Consider the following 20,123-nt stretch of genomic DNA (forward strand, 5'->3'; position numbering starts at 1 on the left):
AAATTACAAACCCAATAAAGTAACACTCATTTCCATCATACTTTGCCTATAATTTAAGAAACCATTGCAATTATGATCGCTATCATTTAGTCATTTTTGATTAACTACTGGATTGTAATATTAATTATTTTTGTATCACACCATTTTTGACCATTCACATTATTTTCTGATATTCTCTGCCTATGTGGGCAATTCAACCTGCTTGCACGATTGCAGCCACAGAAACAACATTCGATTTGCATCCAAGCCACCATTAACCTCTTCCACTACTAGCAGCAAAGAGTGGCTTCTCTGTTTGCTATCTACACTTGCTCTGTTTCTCTGCTGTTCATTGATTAAAATAGGTAGTTACTCACAAGCAAAATCTTTCAACATTAAATAAATTAATGGTCCAGATCATCAGTAATAAAAACTTTTCTAACAATTTTACTTGCATAACATGTGGCTTATGGCCCCACAGCGCAACAAAATAAGTGAGTTGATAGGAGTTTAAGGAAATCCAACAATCACTTGAATCCTACAATCCTACATGAACTAAAGATCTAGAAAACACCTGATCTAAGGTCCCAATGATAAGAAGAGTTAAAAATAAACTCTCACTTTTGGATGCTTTATTTACCAATACAAAAATCCCTGAACACAATTTCTAGGATTTCTTCAACTCCAATTTTTCCAGTGATCTTTCCCAGTTGTCTCAGTGCCATTCTCAGATACTCTGTGGCCAGGACAATGTCCAAATCTCGATTCTGGTGATACTGCTTTAGATATTGGGTACAGTTCTGGAGGTGCAGTCGATGACGGGCTTGTGTCAGACTAGGATTTCCAACCAAGGGGTTCCCACACATCTTTTCAACTCTTTCCCTAAGGAGATGTAGAAAGTCATCAAAACCACAGCCGGTTTTACATGACAGCATGCACACCTGAGGCAGTCCATGTTCTTTATGGATTTTGGGCAGCTGTTTGAAATCTTCCACCTGAACCAGATCTATTTTATTACAAACTACAATCCAGTCTTCCAGTCTTGGGCTGGATATATCCAACTCCTCATTAGATTTATGCAAAACTACTTTGTTCAGATAATCTTGGAGAAAATGGACAGCATCAGTCATGTTTGTTGGGAGCTCTGTGGTATCCACTACCACAACCACAACATCTGCCTGCTTTAGCCTCTGCCGCGCTCGCCTCATGCCCTCTTGCTCCACAGTGTCAGATGTCTCACGGAGTCCTGCTGTGTCACTCAAAAGTACAGGGTACCCCCCAATGTTAAGGGCTGTCTCCACGACATCTCGTGTTGTTCCGGCTACAGGTGAGACTATGGCAGTTGGCTTCTGACAGACTGCATTCAAAAGGCTACTTTTCCCAGCATTTGTCACCCCGACAATCACAACATGAACTCCCTCCCTCAGTCTCTCGCCTCGGCGACTGTCACACAGGTGACTGTCCATTTCTCTCTGCAATGCTCGCACTTCACTGTCAACGGTATCCAGTACTCCATCCTCAATGTTGTCATCTTCGCTGAAATCAATGTAAGCTTCTGAATGAGCCAGGCATTGAGTTAGCCTCTCACTCCATGCATGAAAGAGCTGTCCCAGGTCACCAGCCATCTGCCTCAATGCCTGCCTTCTTTGGGCTTCTGTCTCTGCATGAATGAGATCTCCTAAACCCTCCACCTCTGTCAAGTCCAGTTTCCCATTCTGAAAAGCACGTTTAGTGAATTCCCCTGCTTCAGCTGGGTGCAGCCCAGGTAAACTTCCCAGAGATTGAAGAACTCCACTGACTACTGCTGATCCACCATGGACGTGAAACTCACAGCAATCCTCTCCAGTAAAACTGCGCGGTTCTGGAAACCACAATACCAGGGCCACATCCAGACGCTCCCCTGACCTGGGGTCCAGCAATGGCCTGATGACCGCAGCCCTGGCTGGGGGTAGAGGTCTCTGGCCAGTCAGAGAGCTGAGTGCATCCCGACTAGCAGGGCCACTCACTCGGATAACAGCTACCCCACACTTGCCATGACCTGAGCTCAGTGCAAAAATGGTCCTTCTCTCATGGGAGTCTGAGCATTGTGTCTTCAGAAAACTGGCATGGAGAGTACGCTGTTTGAAAAAAATTAAAAGTCTATTACTTCAAAAGAAATAAACAAAAGATATACATTGCGCAGAGCAGAAGAAACACTCCCGAGATTCTCTCCAGCATCAATATTTATCTAAAAAGCATTAAGCATCATCCAACATTCCATCCTGGAAGAAGTTTTAGCCTCATAACAACGTATCATACCCCCACTCACTTTCTGTTGAAGTTCTAGATACTGAACAAGGGTAGTTGGGGGAGGTCGATTTTCTATTCACTACATGCTAAGCATAAAGTTCCATACATTTACTTGGCAACATTCTTTTCTACCTCTTCCTCAAGTCAAATAAACTAAGATTAAACTTGTTAAATCTGCATTCAGTCAAAACCTTTTGTATCACTAGAATATCTTGGTAGAGACATAACAGGCAAAATAAATCAGTATCCACATTTAGGGAGATTAAGCCATACATGTTAAATTTCAATAGCATAAGGTGGGAAAAGATATCAGTGACTCATGCTATTTGAATTTTTTAACAATGGAGTTAGAAGAACTAGTGTAAACTAGGAGCTGAGATGTGTTCCCATAAATTTCACTAACAAAAGGAAATCTGTTTTTAAACAAGGGGAATTGAAATTGGAACAGTTGAAATAACAATACTGTGTGTAATTCATATACAAATAAAAACTATTCTAAAATTAATCCTTTCCACCAACTTGAACAGGAATAACATAGTAATTGAAGTATCTTAAAATAGAACTGCAAAAGGTCAGATTTTGGCTGTGACTGCCACATCCTTGTGCATATCACTGATTTGCCTGCAGCTTCAACCTGCTACTTTGTGAGTAATTTCCCATCTGGTGTAGGCTGTTCTCTCCAATTCCCTTGTCCTTTTCCTTCACTGTTTCCACTCCTTATTGGAAAATCACAATCTGACACCAGCTAAGATTCTAATATAAATAGTTAATCCATAGAACCAGTTCATGGGGATCAATATAGAATTTCTGTTACCGATGCTAACTGTTTTTAGCTTGTAATACATCTTTATTCAGAGCCTACATAACAATTGTGAATGCTGTAAATCGTCAGTTGATCAGCTGTGAAAAGAGAAAGTTAACATTTCGGGTTGAAGACCCTGTGTCAAACTTTTCCACCCGAAATATTAACTGTTTCTTTGTTCATAGATCCTGCCTGACCTACTGAGTGTTCTCAGCATTTTCTGTTTCTATTTAAGATCTTTAATTTCCAGTTAAATAATAAAAACGCCTTTTCAATTAATGCAATAAACTAAACCAAATTAAAAGCATTTCAAAATCAAGGTTCTGTTAATCCACATTTCTGAAGATAAAATATATTGTTTGAATTCTCTTTAAACTCTCTTAGCCTTCACCTTCTCTCCTTACCTGCTAATTCTCCTTCACTCGGTATGGATAAGCCCAGCAAAAAATTAGTTAATTTAGTCAGGTGATTTAATCTCTCTGAAAAGTATCAACAGAGTCGCAGAGCATGGCCACAGTCCATTCGGCTTGCCACAATCAATAGGCATCCACTTGTATTAATCCTATTTTCCAGCACATGACATATTGTCTTCTGTATCAAAGTGATTCTAGTGCTCATCTAAACACTTGTTAAATGCTGTAAGCAACTTTGCTTCCAATACTCTCTCTGGCAGTGCATTCCAGGTTTACACCACTCTCTAGGTGAACAGGGTTCCCCTCAGACCCCCTTCTAAATACCTTACTCCTTAACAGCTCCACTGACCTCTCGTGAATCTCAATCAACTGAACAATTTTCAGGAGCAAATCTAGGTGACAAATGGATAATTCACCATGAGAAACAGCACAACTGAATTGAACCATGTCATTGTCAAAAATCCACAGGTATTTTCTATATATTGTTATGTAGAAAATCATTCAACACTAACCTATGCTGGCACTCAAAACAATCCTATCAATCCCATTCTACCACCTCTTTCCTTGTAATAACCTCTCTCACATACCCACCACCCCACCACCACTGGCCCATACGAAGGAATAATTTATAGTAACCAGCATATCTTCAGGAGAAACCAGATTACACAAGGGGAAATCCACAAAGCCATTGGGAAAATATGCTAACTTAACACAGACTGTATAAAAGGTCATAATCAAATCCCAGTTACCTGAGCTTTAAGTCAGCAGCACCACTGGATCTACTGTGCCAAACATGTCTGTATGTCAAACACAGCTGAAGTTTCCTGTAAGTGATGTTAGGCTGAATATACTATTGCCCACCATATCACAGTGTCAGCTAACTCAACAGGGACCAGGGAATGAAGCAAAGACTTTCTTCTGATCTTACAGACTATTACAATGTCTTAAGAGCTACCTCCCTTAATATGAACACACAAAGAGAATTTGAGAAATGCATATAAAATCATGTGAGCTAATAGAATAGAAATAACTCCTTTCAACAAACTGGAGAAGAAAGAAATGGATAGTTGAATGATTTGATAATACATTTATACAAAACTCACCAAGTATGGTTTAAAAACTCACAGTGTATGAAAAAAATGTTAAAAGAATCATATTTTGACAGGTATTTTGTTGGGTTCATTGTCAAGAAATATTGCTGTAACCCAAACTCAGGAATGAAATGGAGTGTGCTATTGTGCACCCAGTAACTAAGCAAATACTTGAGGGACTTAAGAGAGTTCATTAACTTCTGACTGAAACAGCAAGGACCTTTTATTCTTCCTTCTCATCACCCCATCTTCACAATATGGTTTATAGTCCTCAAATAAATTTACTTATTTTCCATTCTGTCACAGAATGATACACAATATATCAATCTGCCTTTTTTCCTTCATTGGATGTTGACAGATGTGACATGTACTTACAGTTTTTTAACTTTTGTTTCTGATTTACAGAATCTGAAAATACAATATGAACTAGTAGAATGAATGTTTACCTGTTGCATTTTAAAGACTGAACCAATATAAGGACTGATTCTTCCCTCTTTGCAGAATTGAATTGCAGATGTAATGGACCTGGAGAAGACTGGGTAATGCTGATCTTTATATTTTCCCCAGAAAACACCCATGGCTGTCACATTCTTTAGCAGCAGTTGATTAGCTGGTATGGTTGATATATTTCCCCCAGCAAAACCGACCACCACAATTCTGCCTTCCCAGGATAAGCTGCCAGAAGTGGAAAGCAAACCTTCAGTTAAATGCTAGTTGAACACATCAAGGCATGAAAGAAGATGAACATTTTTGTATTACGACTGCAGGACAGCTTAAAAAAAATCAGAGACATTAAGTAACTATGAAATGTGATCATTGCTGAAATGCAACAGTCAATATGAAGATGAGTATTTTTAAATAGCAACCAATTTGATCATTTTTAGCTGAAGTGCATTCCATTCAGAAGATTTGTAGTAACAAGGTGTGTAATGGTAAGAGGCATACAGGAGTAAGAGTTGGTCCTTAAGCTGGTTGAGTGATGTCACAGCAAACTTCTTGTAATCAATGTCAACAAGATCAAGGCATTGATTATGAATTTCAGGAAAGGAAGTCAGGTGAATACACACCAGTCCTCATTGGGGGTGGGGGGGGGGGGGGTTAGCCATGGAAATGGTGAGCAACTTCTTGGATATCAATATCTTAGAGAATCGATTTTGGGCCAAACGCATTGATACAATCACAAAGAAGGCATCCCAGCAGCTATTGGGAGATTTGGTACATCACCAAAGTCTTGCAAATTTCTATTGATGTACGGTGAAGAGCATTCTTACTGGTTGCATCCCTGCCTGGAATGGAAAGGGGCTGCAGAGGCTGGTAGACTCAGCCAACTCCATCACAGGTAGAACCTTCCCTACCATTGAGGACATCTTCAAGATCTTTAAGATGGTGACATCCATCTTTAAGGACCCTCACAATCTGAGACACACCCTCTTCATGTTACTACCATCAGGGAGGAGGTGCAGGATCCTGATAACCCACACTCAATATCTAAGCAACAGCTTCTTTCTCTGCACCATCAGATTTTTGAAAAGTCTATGAATGCTACTTTGTAATTTCTCTCAGCACTATTTAATTCTGTGCCTCAAATTAATTTTTCAGGCTTGCACTTTACTACACCTGCAAAACCAGAGTTCACAACACGTCAGTGATAATAAACCTGATTCTGATTCTGAGGGTACTCTTGGTATGAATCTGGCAGCTGGTCTCATCATAAAGTGTGCAATGATCACTTCCACCAAAGTTATTGTGACCAGATGCACCAGTTCACTGGCTGTATCCTTCTGGTTCACTTACTGTTTAGGTTGATTCAATCTAGTAGCCACTTATTTCAGGGCTTGGCCAGCTCAACACTATAGTGGAGCTACCAAACCTCCTTGGTGATAGACATTGAAATTCCCCCACCCAACCAGCATGGAGAATTAGTGCCGATTAATGCCAGATCAAGTGTTAATTTTTCAGCTATCCCCACAGCCAAAAGCTGCAGGTATTGAAATCTGGTTCCAGTGTGTGAACTTTTTTTAATGACTTCTCATTTTGGCAACTTTTCACCATTTCTGCATTTTTTTTTCATTCTCACCAAAGAGGTGTCTGCATTTCCAGCCTTGTGAGGCGACTAGTCAGTTTCTGAACAAGTAACCACCTCTCTGACAGGTGCACAGCATTGCCCAGATGACATAGCAGACACTCCTTCTTCATGTATACAGCCACCAAGTGAAGTAATGAATGCAATCAGAACACCATCTGCTTTCTACTTAACATTCTTTTGTGGGTGAAAGAATGAAAAGCACAGTTTCCTACCCTGACACCAAATTCTGATGTCAATCATGGCTATTGGTGCATTTTTGGGTCTTGGGGCAGTCAAAACAGCCTATTCCCAGATATGTTACGTATTTACCATACTGTCAAGCTGAAGACATGACACAGCACTGTTGGTCCTCTGACGCTGTCCCACCACTGACAAGTCTGATGTCTTGCAGGAATACTCCCCATACTGAGATGGACAACTGAAGAGGTGAAGTTTGAACCCACACCCTGTTGTCTGTCACACTTCGGTGGTTAAGTAGTTAATGCCATAGACAAGTGCATTATGATGAAAATACCTGCTGAAAGCTTCCTTGAATACATCTCCTCCCACAGCGTCAAAAACCACATCTACTCCTTTATTTCCAGTCAGTTTTTTCACCTCCTCTTTCAGGCTCTGTGTGGTATAATTGATGGCTGCTACAGCACCTCTTTGCAATGCTAGTTCACTCTTCTCATCTGTTCCTGCTGCAGCAATGACCTAGAGAGAGAGAGAGAGAGACAAACAGAAAGACAGAGAGAAAGAAAGAAAGAGAGAGACACACACAGAAAGAGAATGAGAGAGAGAGAGAGGGAGGGACAGACAGAGAAATAGAGATAATGTCAGTGCTCATCAATGGAGACGAGGTGCCTGCTAGACATGCTTATGAAGATTGCTGATTAGTATGCCATTCACTTTTGAAAATGCTTTTAAAGGTGTGAAAAATATGCCTGCACAGTAACCAACAAGAATTGTAATATGTAGTGAAGATTATGTTTCAGAGAAATACATACAACAGATAGGTTAAATTTGTCAGTGACTAGACTGTCTAATTCAAGATACAGAAACACAACTAGTTGGATTAAACCAGACGGTTCCTTATGCAAAGCCCACATTGTGCCCATGTTGACCAAGGAATAAATGACATAAACTCCAGTATGTGGAAATCAAAAAAATTGCAGAAGCTGGAAATCTAAAATAAAAAAAGATGAAACATTGGAAACGCTCAGCAAGTCAGGCCCATCTGTGGGAAGAGAAACAAGAGCTGACATTTTGAGTTGAAGACTCTTTGTCAGATCACAATGCTCTGTCAAAACTGAGTTGAAGTATATGTAACCTCTACAATGCCAGTATTTAACAAGCCAAAATCCATTCACAGTGACAGATGTTGACGTGAGACCCTATTCTAACATGGCATTAAGCAGAACTGTGACTACTCATGGGCACGTTCAGATGACTACAGCAGAAGTATTCCAAACAGTTTGTCACTCAAGCAATCTCGGAATCAACAGGGTCACCAGAAGCCCCAAACTCAGTTCCTGTCTCCAGGTAGCAATGCAGAATGGTCCAACCTTTTTGCATTGGTTTCATATAGATCTCATGGCTAATATATAGCTGCATGTAACTTTGCACATTACATCTTTAACTTACCACTCAACTTGCCTGGACTTTCTCTGAGATAACAATCTCTTACAAACTTTTTGATGTCTTGTAAACTAAAAGCTGGTTAATAAAATCCACGCTACACATGATCCTCCATTCCAAAAAACCTACACAATACACCATATGCCTCCTTCCCATCAAGATGTGCTCAACAGTGCTGGCTACCTGATCAGGAGGTAACTCTAGAAATACTTTGGAACAATGAGTAGGAATCAAGGAAGCAAACAGCATATTGTTTACTATCTCCATGCTCATTACAAAGAAATTGAGAACAGCTTTTACAATAGGTCATGGACAATTTTTTTTAACTGGCAACCAGGTGAAGTCATTTTATGGCTTTGGAGAGAGGCAATGTTACAAGTGACCTTCCAACACACTTAATTGGTCTAACAACACTGAAGTCTGCATGTGAGGAGACAGTTATGTGCACATACCAAGTAAATAATGCAGTCCGGTGAAAGTGGAACTCACTACCAAATGGTAATTGCAGTGAAGAGCATAGAACACATTGAGGGGAAAAGTTGTGAGAGAAAGGAGGAAGACATTGATTTGACGAAGAAAGATAAGTGGGGGGAGGATTTATGTGTCTCCCACACAGAGATCATTTATATGCTGTCATTAGATGGAAATATTTCTAAAAGTGCAGCCTTCCTTATCACATCAAAGATGGCGTGGATAGTTTCATAGTAATTGATTACATGAAAACAAGGTTGACATTTTGTACCCTTGGAGGACGTACACTTTGGAGAATTCCACTGAGAAGATGAGTGGGGGAAATGACTAATGGTGTAGGCTGATGTACGAATTTATAAATACAAAAAGACCCTGCACTTTTCAGACTGATCTGTGGGAAGGAACAGGAATAGAGGGCAGGAATGGGGTACTGATTGTGTATGATCAGCCATGATCACAGTGAATGGCGGTGCTGGCTAGAAGGGCCAAATGGCCTACTCCCACACCTACTGTCTATTGTCTATATTGTCTAATAACATCTTCCCACATCATAATACACAAGACAAAGCCCAACACCTCCATCACTGAAGGACTCCCCACACACAGATCAAACCCCCTGAACAATTAAAGGAAATTCTGAAGTTTAGCCTGAAGGTACTGCATTCTAATTTTTGAGGCAGGACTGCCATCTGCTGACCCAAATATGCAAATGAGACTGATGGCCATATCATCAGACACCATGTAAAGATGAGGAACCCACTGAGCAGGAATCACCAAGATGATCAACTTAATCCAAAAATAGCTCTCTTTGCAATATGTTCTCAGCCCAACCTGAGCAGTTTAAATTTAACATCTATTTGTGTTGGCCATTTTTACCCCCATATGCATGTCTGATACAAAATGAGTTCAGCAGACAGTTGGTAGTTTGAGCACCAATCCCCTTTTCCCCATCCCACTAAGAGGAGGCTGTTTATCTTGAGCTGCCATTACAAGTCCAATATAAGCTCAATAGGCAACATCAAAAACCAAGAACTCCAGCCAGTGGAAATCTGAAAGAGGAATAGAAAATGCAGGAAACAGTAGGTCAGGCAGCATCTGTGGACAGAGGAGCACAGTTAATAGAAACATTCAAAACCTACAGCACAATACTGGCCCTTCGGCCCACAATGCTGTGTCGAACATGTACTTACTTAGAAATTACCTAAAATTACCCATAGTCCTCTATTTTTCTAAGCTCCATGTACCTATACAGGAGTCTCTTAAAAGACCCTATCGTTTCCGCCTCTACCACCATCGTCGGCAGCCCATTCCACACACTCACCATTCTCTGTGTAAAAAACGTACCCCTGACATCTCCACTGTACCTACTTACAACCACCTTAAAACTGTGCCCTCTCATGTTAGCCATTTCAGCCCGGGAAATGTCAGGGGTAAGTTTTAACTATCCACATGAACAATGCCTCTCATCATCTTATACACCTCTATCAGGTCACCTCTCATCCTCCGCCACTCCAAGGAGAAAAGGCCGAGTTCACTCAGCCTATTCTCATAAGGCATGTTCCCCAATCCACAACATTCTTGTAAATCTCCCCTGTACCTACAGTTTTCGCATTCTTCCTGTAGTGAGGCGACCAGAACTGAAGCACAGTACTCTAAGTGGGGTCTGACCAGGGTCCTATATAGCTGCAACATTACCTCTCTGCTCTTGAACTCAGTCCCATGGTTGATGAAGGTCAATACACCATATGCCTTCTTATCCACAGAGTCAACCAGCGCAGCAGCTTCAAGTGTCCTGTGGACTCAGACCCCAAGATCCCTCTGATCCTCCACACTGTCAAGAGTCTTACTGTTAATACTATATTCTGCCATCATATTTGACCTACCAAAATGAACCACCTCACACTTACCTGGGTTGAACTCCATCTGTCACTTCTCAGCCCAGTTTTGCATCCTATCAATGTCCTGCTGTAACCTCTGACAGCCCTCCACACTATCCACACCACCAGCAACCTTTGGGTCATCAGCAAATTTAATAACCTATCCCTCCACTTCCTCATCCAGGTCATTGATAATGAGGTGTATATATGAAACAAGCCAAAAAGTAAACAGTATATAGCTTCTTATGTGATGAGACTTGGGTAGTGGCAGGGAGCCTGGGGAAGAAACTGCTTTCCATCCTAAAATGCTGGAGGAACTCAGCAGGCCGGGCAGCACCTGTGGAAATGTAAGTACAGTCGATGTTTCAGTCCTTGTCTTAATGCTATGGTACCTCCTGCCTGATGGTAGGGGGTCAAAGAGATTGTTGGATGGATGGGACAATGTTAAGGGCCCTGTGCATGTAGTGCTCCTGATAATTATCTCGCATGGGTGGAAAAGAGACCCTGCTGATCCTCCCAGCAGTCCCCGTCACCCTTTCTGGGGACATACGGTCAGTGCCTTGCAATTCTCGTACCAGATGGTGATGCAGCTGCTCAGGTCAGTCTTGATGGTGCTCCTGTAAAAATTGGTGATAAGGGAGTCTCATTCTCCTCAATCTTTTCAGGCAGTGGAGACACTGCAGTGCTTTCTTGACTGAAGAGGTGGTCAAGACATGTGCATCCTCCTGCACTGCTTTTAACCCACTCACCGAGCACTGCTGCACTCTCCGACGTACATTGCTGAGGGATCTTCAGTCTGCACACTCTTCGAGACTTGAATGTTTCAGGTCACATTTTTTTTTTCCTTTTTCTAATTAATTTTGAGATGTGGACATCAGTGGCTATGCTTGTGTTAATACCTAGTCCCCAGCTGCACTTGGGAGGTACGTAATAAGCTATCTTCCTGAACACTTGTAACCTGGATGAATGGTGGAATTGAGATAAAGTCAAGGTCATGAGGATGCCGTTGCCCTTCTTGTTGGTAGAGATGCTTTAAAAGGTGAGTTAAGTAGTGTTATTTACAGGTGATAGATAATGCAGCCAAGGTGAGTCAATGGTGTTGGGTTTACAGTGCCAATTATGTGGCTGCTTTGCGCTGGATTGCATTGAGCTTCCTAAGCACTGGTATCCAGGTGAATTCACTCATGCTCCTGAACCATAGATTCAGAAGGTAAACTGCTCACTGCAAATTCCTACTCTTGTAGCATCAGATGGTTTAGTCAATATGCTGATTAGAATTGAGCCTCAACTCCCATCTTCTACTCACCAACTCCCCCAGAGTGTAATGGTGGGGAAGTTTGCAATGACACTGCAGATGGTTAGTTTCTCTCTTGTTTGAGCTGGTCATTGCCAGGCTCTTATTATTTCCATGGCAGCCCAGAAATACTATGTAGTTCTTGCTGCCCACAGCCCAGGCTGCTCCATTTTCAGGGCTTTAATCTGGATCCGTTGTTTGCAGCATAACTTTAACTATATGCTTGTTTTGTTGTTTAGTGCAAATGTAGGTACATTCATCAAGTTGGCTCTTTGTTCTTGGTATTCCTGATACTGTTGCTAGGGTGTCCTATTATATTCGTAGAAACATAGAAAACCTACAACACAATGCAGGCCTTCAGCCCATAAAGTTGTGCTGAACATGTCCCTACCTTAGAAATGATCTAGGGTTACCCATAGCCCTCTATTTTTCTAAGCCCCATGTACCTATCTAAAAGTCTCTTAAAAGACCCTATCGTATCCACCTCTACCACCATTGCCACCATAGAACACTACAGCACAGTACAGGCCCTTCAGCCCTCCATGTTGTGCCGACCCATATAATCCTTAAAAAGGAAGTACTAATCCCACACTACCCTATAACCCTCCATTTTTCTTTCTTCCATGTGCCTGTCCACGAGGCTCTTAAATACCCCTAATGTTTTAGCCTCCACCACCATCCCTGGCAAGTCATTCCAGGCACTCACAACCCTCTGTGTGGGGGGAGGAGTTTCAAGATGGCGACGTAAACACCTGCCTTTTAGGCGGTCTTTACTTTTTTAACTATAATCACCCTTTAATCAAATCTTTTCGAATTTAATCAAATAAGTTGATATTTTCGATTGACTTTTTTTTTCCTAAAACTATATTTGATCTAACTCTGTCGAACTTAAAATGGCTACTAGTAAGAAATCGTCTAAGGAGCCTTTATCTATCGATGCAATTTCTAATCTTCTGGACACTAAACTTGCAAGTTTGGAAAGCAGGATGGAAAGTAAAATGGCAAGTTTGGAAAACAGGCTGGAAAGTAAAATGGCAAGTTTGGAAAGTAAAATGGCAAGTTTGGAAAACAAGCTTACCACGAAAATGTCTGAACTTGAAGGAGTTGTTAGATCGCTTGATACTAAGCTTCAGTCGCAGGCATCGGATATTCAGCGGCATGAAGATAAGGGGGACTCTTGAAAAATTAATTGTTGAAAAAGTACGTACAATTGAAGTGTTGGATAAGAAGGTACAATCGACTCTTAAAACTGTAGATCAGTATAAGTTTAAAATTACTGATCTCGAAAATCGATCTCGCAGACAGAATTTGCGAATTATCGGGTTTCCCGAAAGAGTTCAGTCCGGTGATTTAACTGAATTTTTCTCTAAATTACTGTGGGAAATTTTCAGTGATGAAGGTTTGCAAACTAAACCTGTTATTGACCGTGCTCACAGAGTTGCGAGGTTTTCGTCTACGACTGATAAACCACGAGTGGTGATTGTTCGCCTTCATTATCCTCGTGAGAAAGAGCTTTTAATTCGATTAGCTCGTAAAAAAGGTATGATTTCTTAAAATAACAAATTTCGAATTGTTGAGGATTATTCCTACGAGGTAATGAGAGCCAGAATCGCTTTTAAACCAGTGATGGCAGAGATTTACTTGATTGGACTTAAACAAGCTTTAATGTATCCAGCGAAGCTTAGAATTACGCTGAACGACAACAGTCAGCAAATTTTTAACACTCCGGAAGAAGCGAAGAAATTTGCTGAAGAATTTCGATCTTCTAGTGCAACTTGAACTATGTGTTATGTGGAAGATTTTTCGGAGAGAGGATATCTTTTTATTTTAAGTTTTAACCTATGAAGCTGGGTTATAACTTCTTATTTTGATCTACGGGTCTGGTTTTTTTTACTATCATCATTGTTTATAGATGTTCCTTTTAATTTTTATAATATTTTCTTTTTTTTCTTCTTTCTGTTTTGGTCATATACGTTTATATTTTGCAATAATGATTTACTTTTTTTTAAGATGTCATTTCTTTTTCCCGTAAGATTCTGTTTTTTGTAAGCATTTATTTGTTTGCCTGTACTTAGAAATGGGATGAATGTTTTGGATTTTTGGTCTTTTTTTTTATATATATTGCACTGTTTATTATATCCCTTTTTTTTTAATCCTATTTTGTCTTTTAATAGATTGCTGAACTCACATTTGTATTTAGTAATATGGCTTTTTCAAAATGGCGTTTCTTCTTCCCATAAGTCTTTGCTTTTGAAACGTCATCTTGTTTCTGAACACGGGATTTTTTTTTAAAGGTATATTACACTTTCAAATTTTGATGTTTATACTTTTTTTTATTAATGATTGTTTGTTTTATTATATTAGTTTTTTATTCTGATTGATATATATTTTCTTTTTGCAACTCTATATCTTAATCTGGGTGTTATATAGTTTTCTTTTAATCTTTTTATAGAGCTGCCATCTTGAAATGGGGGTAATGTTAGTATTAGATTATGCGCCTGCCGCTTGGCTTTTTTTCGAAGGGTGGGGGGAAGGGGGTAGGGATCTTTTTTCACGCTTTTGCTCTTTATTTTTTTGCTTTTAGTTTATGGGCCGACTTTAAATTATTAATATTGTTGAGGTGTCATGTTCTCCGGTTGCTCCTGAATCAATTTTCCTCCTTCCTGAATTGTGGGTTATGTGTCTTTTTAACCTTTTATGATACACACAACTAATATTAGCATGATGGATAAATCTGTTAACTTTATCTCCTGGAATACTAATGGTTTAAATCATCCGATTAAACGTAAAAAAATATTTAAAGTATTCCATAGACTGAACGCTAATATTATCTTTGCACAGGAGACCCATATCAGGAGGGAGGATAATCAACGTTTTTTTAGGTTCGAGAAGGGTCAACAATTTCACTCGAATTGTACCGCTAAAATTAGGGGTGTGTCTATTTTTATAGACCCTTCAATATCGTTTACACATCATGAAATTATTTCTGACCCACAGGGTAGATTTTTGTTGATAACTGGCTCACTTTTTAATCGGAAAGTTGTTCTAGTTAATATTTATGCTCCAAACTTTGACTGCCCTGAATTTTTTAAACGTTTATTTACTTCCCTTCCTAATCTAAATGAATATATGTTGATAATGGGTGGAGATTTTAATTGTTGTTTGAATCCTTCGATGGATAGATCTAAACCTATCCGTACTCTTCCGAATAGATCAGCCCTACTTATTAATTCTTTTATGGTTGATTCGGGAATTACAGAAATATGGTGGTTTTTGAACCCTAAAGATAAAGAATTTTCATTTTTTTCACATGTATATCATAGCTATTCTAGAATTGACTATTTTCTTATTGATCATCGGTTATTAACGGATGTTATTGATTGTAAATATGATTCTATTACTATTTCGGATCATGCACCTTTGAAGTTATCTATTAAGATTTCGGACTATTCCAATAATATCAGATCTTGGAGGCTTAATGCTACTTTGCTTCAAGACCCAGAATTTATCACCTACATAAAACAGCAAATTGACTTGTTTTTCTCAACAAACTATACTGAAGAAATTGACAGAGGAATACTTTGGGACTCTTTTAAGGCTTTTATCCGTGGACAAATTATCTCATATTCTGTTGGTAAAAGAAAACAGAGATATTTAGATATTGCTTTATTAGTGGATAAAATCAAGGAAATTGATAAGATTTATTCCGTGACTCCTACCAAAGAACTTTATAAGAAGAGAGTTGAGCTTCAAATGGAACATAGTTTACTATTATCTTCTTCAATTGAAAATCAATTAATTAGGACCAGGGCTCAATTCTATATTCACAGTGATCGAACTGGCAAACTGTTAGCTAATCAATTAAAAGCTATTTCGACTAAGCGACAAATTATTAAAATTCACAAACAAGATGGTAATTTAACTACTGATCATAAAGAAATTAATAATACTTTTCAAGATTTTTATAAATCTTTATATCAATCAGAATTTGATGGTGACCAGTACATGATAGATAATTTTTTTTAACAATTTGAATATTCCTAAACTGATAGATGAAGACCATAGCCTGTTAGATGCTCCTATCTCTATGGTGGAAATAGGAGAGGCTATCTCATCAATGAATTCAGGGAAAGCTCCTGGTCCTGATGGTTATATAGTAGAATTTTTTAAAACTTTTTCTTCTTTGCTCTCTCCTTGGTTATGTGAAATTTTTAATGATGCGTTTGCTAAGAAGAGATTACCTCAATCTTTTTATGAAGCTAATATCTCTCTAATTCTCAAAAAAGATAAAGATCCTACTTTATGTAAATCTTATCGCCCTATATCACTATTAAATGTAGATTCTAAGATTCTTACAAAAATTTTAGCCATTAGATTAGAAAAAGTACTATCACAGATTATTTCAGAAGATCAAACTGGTTTTATGAGGAATCGGTATTCCTTTTTTAATGTTAGAAAATTGATTAATATAATTCATACTTCACCACCCACAATCCCAGAATGTGTTATCTCATTAGATGCTGAAAAAGCTTTTGATAGAGTTGAATGGACATACTTATTTAATACATTGAGAAATTTTAATTTTAGTCCTAACTTTATATCATGGATTAAATTAATATATTATAAACCTGTTGCTTCTGTTCTTACAAATAACTATAGATCCTCTTTTTTTCAATTATCTCGTGGTACGAGACAAGGCTGTCCCTTAAGTCCTTTATTATTTAATATTGCATTAGAACCTTTAGCTATTGCTATTCGTGAATCTCCTAATATTTTTGGTACTACCCGTAATGAGAAGTTATACAAATTATCACTTTATGCTGATGACTTGCTGTTATATATTTCTGACCCTGATAGGTCTATTCCCGCTATTTTATCCTTGTTGGTTCAATTTGGTATTTTTTCTGGTTATAAACTAAACTGAGATAAGAGTGAATTATTTCCTTTAAATGCACAAACTTTATTGAGTGATAGGATACCATTTAAAGTTGTTACTGATAACTTTACCTATTTAGGTATAAAAATTACCAAGAAATATAAAGATTTATTTAGACTGAATTTTTTACCTATGCTTCATCAAATTCATCAACTTACTACAAGATGGTCTCCTTTATTTTTATCATTAATTGGTCGGATTAATGCTGTTAAAATGATGATTTTACCGAAATTTTTATACTTATTTCAAGCCTTAACAATTTTTATTTCTAAATCTTTTTTTGATAACATTTGATAACATTTTTTTGATAAAAATTTCCTCATTTGTGTGGCAAAATAAAAACCCTAGGTTAAGTAAAAGGCAATTACAAAAATCTAAAAAAGATGGTGGTTTAGCTTTACCTAACTTTAGATTTTATTATTGGGCAAATAATATTCGTAATTTAATGTATTGGAAACTAGATTTGGATTCACCATTGTGCCCACAGTGGGTAAATTTGGAATGTAATGAGGTAAAGGAATATTCTCTATTCTCTGTTCTTGGTTCTTGTCTTCCTGCTGATTTAGTTAAATTTAATAAACAAATATCTAATCCTGTTATTAAACATACATTACCATCTTTTCCTAATTCAACTTTAGTGGATTTTACAGATTTGATTTTTACCTTAAACCCTTGTCAGAAGGGATTAGTAGCTTTTATTTATAATATGATTATGAAGATACAACCAGAAATATCAGTTAGAATTAAACAAGAATGGGAAAAAGAACTTCGATATAATATATCAACAGATAAATGGGAAAAAAATTTGCAAATGGTTAATTCCTCTTCTATATGTGCTAAACATGCTTTAATACAATTTAAAATTGTACATAGAGCTCATATGTCTAAAGATAAACTTGCTTGATTCTATTCTCACATTAACCCTCAATGTGACAGATGTCATTCAGAAGTGGCCTCATTGACCCATATGTTTTGGTCATGTCCCACTTTACATAACTATTGGAAGGGCATATTTACTACCATTTCCTCAATTTGGAATATAGATTTACAACCTCATTTTATTACTGCAATTTTTGGCATACCAAATGAAGATGGTAATCAGTTTTCCCCTTCAATCAGACGAATGATTGCTTTTGTAACGTTAATGGCCAGAAGGTCTATATTACAAAACTGGAAAGAAGTAAATCCTCCTACCACGTTCCAGTGGTTTTCTCAAACTATTTCTTATTTGAGCCTGGAAAAAATTAGAAGCACTATTTTTGACTCATCAATTAAATTTGAAGAAACTTGGAGACCTTTTCATATGAATTAATTTGGCCTTTTCCAGACCTTCTTTCTGCTTATTCATGTTCAGGTATGGAGTTCTGGAGTTTTTTGACACTATCATATACTTGTAAGCTATTATTATTGCCCATGTTAGTTTAGTTTAGTGTTTTATTTTTCTTAATATATATTTTTTTTCACATATTTTCAAATTTTTTCTTCTTCTAACGGTTATTTTTGTTTTTTTTTCATATATAATCATATGGACTTGATTGATTAAGGTATTTTTTTCTGTTGATGTTTAATAGGATATTGTTATCTTATTATCAACGTGATTTCAAGTCTATTGTATTCATAATTTACTCATTATTATGTTATGTTTTTTTTTATATGTATATATGAAACTCAATAAAAAGATTGAAAAAGAAAGAAAAGAACCCTCTGTGTCTGCTCTAAACTTCCTTCCTTTAATTTTGTACATATGCCCTCTGGTGTTTGCTACTGGTGCCCTGGGAAACAGGTACTGACTATCCACCCTATCTATGCCTCTCATAATCTTGTAATTAACACAAGCCTGGCCACTGATATCCACGTCTCAAAATTAATTAGAAAAAGGAAAAAGAAAGTGACCTGAAACATTCAAATCCCGAAGAGTGTACATCTATCAAATCCCCTCATTTTTCTACGTTCTAAAGAGTAAAGTCACAGCTCTGTACCTACTCCCAAGCACCTTAAACCTGTGTCCTCTTGTGGCAGCCATTTCAGCCCTGGGAAAAGCCTCTGAGTATCCACATGATCAATGCATCTCATCATCTTATACAACTATATCTTATACATCTTATTCATTGCTGAATCCAGGGTATTCCCTTGCTCAATAGTAATGGTGAGTGAGGGATATCCTGGGCCATGAAGTTACAGATTGTGAAGGAGTACACTTACATTCCAAGCTGCCAGATCAGTTCAGTGTTGTTGCTACTGAGCTCCTCTTGGCGATGGTTGTGGAAGTCAACCATCCAGTGTGTTGGAATCAGATTCAAGCTAGCACAGGTATTTTTAAAAAAGCTTTGCCATCCTACCATGTTACTCAGACTCCACAGTGCTTTATTGTTCAGTATTCACAATGTTGGACAGGAAACATTTGTCAGTGTGCAAAAGCAAATATTTTCCCCCGAAGTAAAATACTTTCAAAATAAAATACAATTCAAAATAGAATAGGCAAGGGCAAAGTCCTCCACAGCACAGACACCTCTCCAGAGGGACCTTTCCCTGGTTCTGTTTATCCCTCCACATACTCCTACCAAAATGCTAGGCAACAGAGCACCAGATAGAAATAAGATATAACAAAAGTTTCTTCAGATACATTAAGTGTAAACAAGAAGTGGGAATAGATATCTGGAAAATTATGCTGGAGAGGTAGTAATGAGGAACAAAATGGTGTATGAACTGATTAAGTATCTTGCAACAGTCTTCACTGTGAAAGACACAGGCAGCATGGTGTAAGTTCCAGGTGTTGGGGCATGAAGTGAGTTAAGTTACCATAACGAGAGAAAAGATTCTTGGGAAACTGAAAGGTCTGAGGTAGATAAGTCACCTGGACCAGATGGTGGACACCCCAGAATTCTAAAAGAGGTGGCTGAAGAGATCATGGAGGCATTAGTAATGATCTTTCAAGAAGCACTAGATTCTGGAATGTTTCCGGAAGACTGGAAAATTGTAAATGCCACTCCACTCTTTAAGAAGGGAGAGAGGCAGAAGAAAGGAATCTATAGTCCAGTTAGTCTGACCTCAGTGGTTGGGAAGACGTTGCAGGCGGTTATTAAGAATGAAGTCTCAGGGCACTTAGAGGACATGACAAAATACGCCAGAGTGAGCAGGATAGACAAAGGAGAATCTGTTGAAGTTGTGCACTGGATTTTCAGAAGGCCTTTGACAAGGTGCCACACGTGAGATTGCTTAACAAGCTATGAGCCTATAGTATTACAAAAAAGGATTCTACATGAAT

The 20,123-nt window shown here is 38.3% G+C and overlaps 2 protein-coding genes across 4 annotated transcripts in view; both read right to left on the reverse strand.

Annotated features, from left to right (window-relative positions):
* The window catches only part of LOC132402188 (quinone oxidoreductase-like protein 2), a 55,270-nt gene that overhangs the window by 212 nt on the left and 34,935 nt on the right, over positions 1-20,123 (reverse strand). For 2 of the 3 annotated variants that reach the window (XM_059984887.1, XM_059984886.1), the window contains 2 exons: positions 7,175-7,356; positions 5,021-5,249 (listed from right to left, as the gene is read on the reverse strand). The exons of the other annotated variant lie outside the window; for it this stretch is intronic. In XM_059984887.1, coding sequence (XP_059840870.1) covers positions 5,021-5,249; positions 7,175-7,356 — 411 coding nt within the window. The remainder of the gene's footprint in view (positions 1-5,020; positions 5,250-7,174; positions 7,357-20,123) is intronic. 3 annotated transcript variants of the gene reach the window in all.
* gtpbp3 (GTP binding protein 3, mitochondrial) lies at positions 2-3,930 on the reverse strand. Its single transcript, XM_059985197.1, has 2 exons — positions 3,833-3,930; positions 2-2,124 (listed from the first exon to the last, which is right to left on the reverse strand). Exons 1-2 carry the CDS (start codon positions 3,928-3,930, stop codon positions 612-614), a joined length of 1,611 nt encoding a protein of 536 aa, XP_059841180.1. The 3' UTR covers positions 2-611.

The sequence above is a fragment of the Hypanus sabinus genome, chromosome 11 (assembly GCF_030144855.1).
Source record: "Hypanus sabinus isolate sHypSab1 chromosome 11, sHypSab1.hap1, whole genome shotgun sequence".
NCBI classification, from domain to species: domain Eukaryota; kingdom Metazoa; phylum Chordata; class Chondrichthyes; order Myliobatiformes; family Dasyatidae; genus Hypanus; species Hypanus sabinus.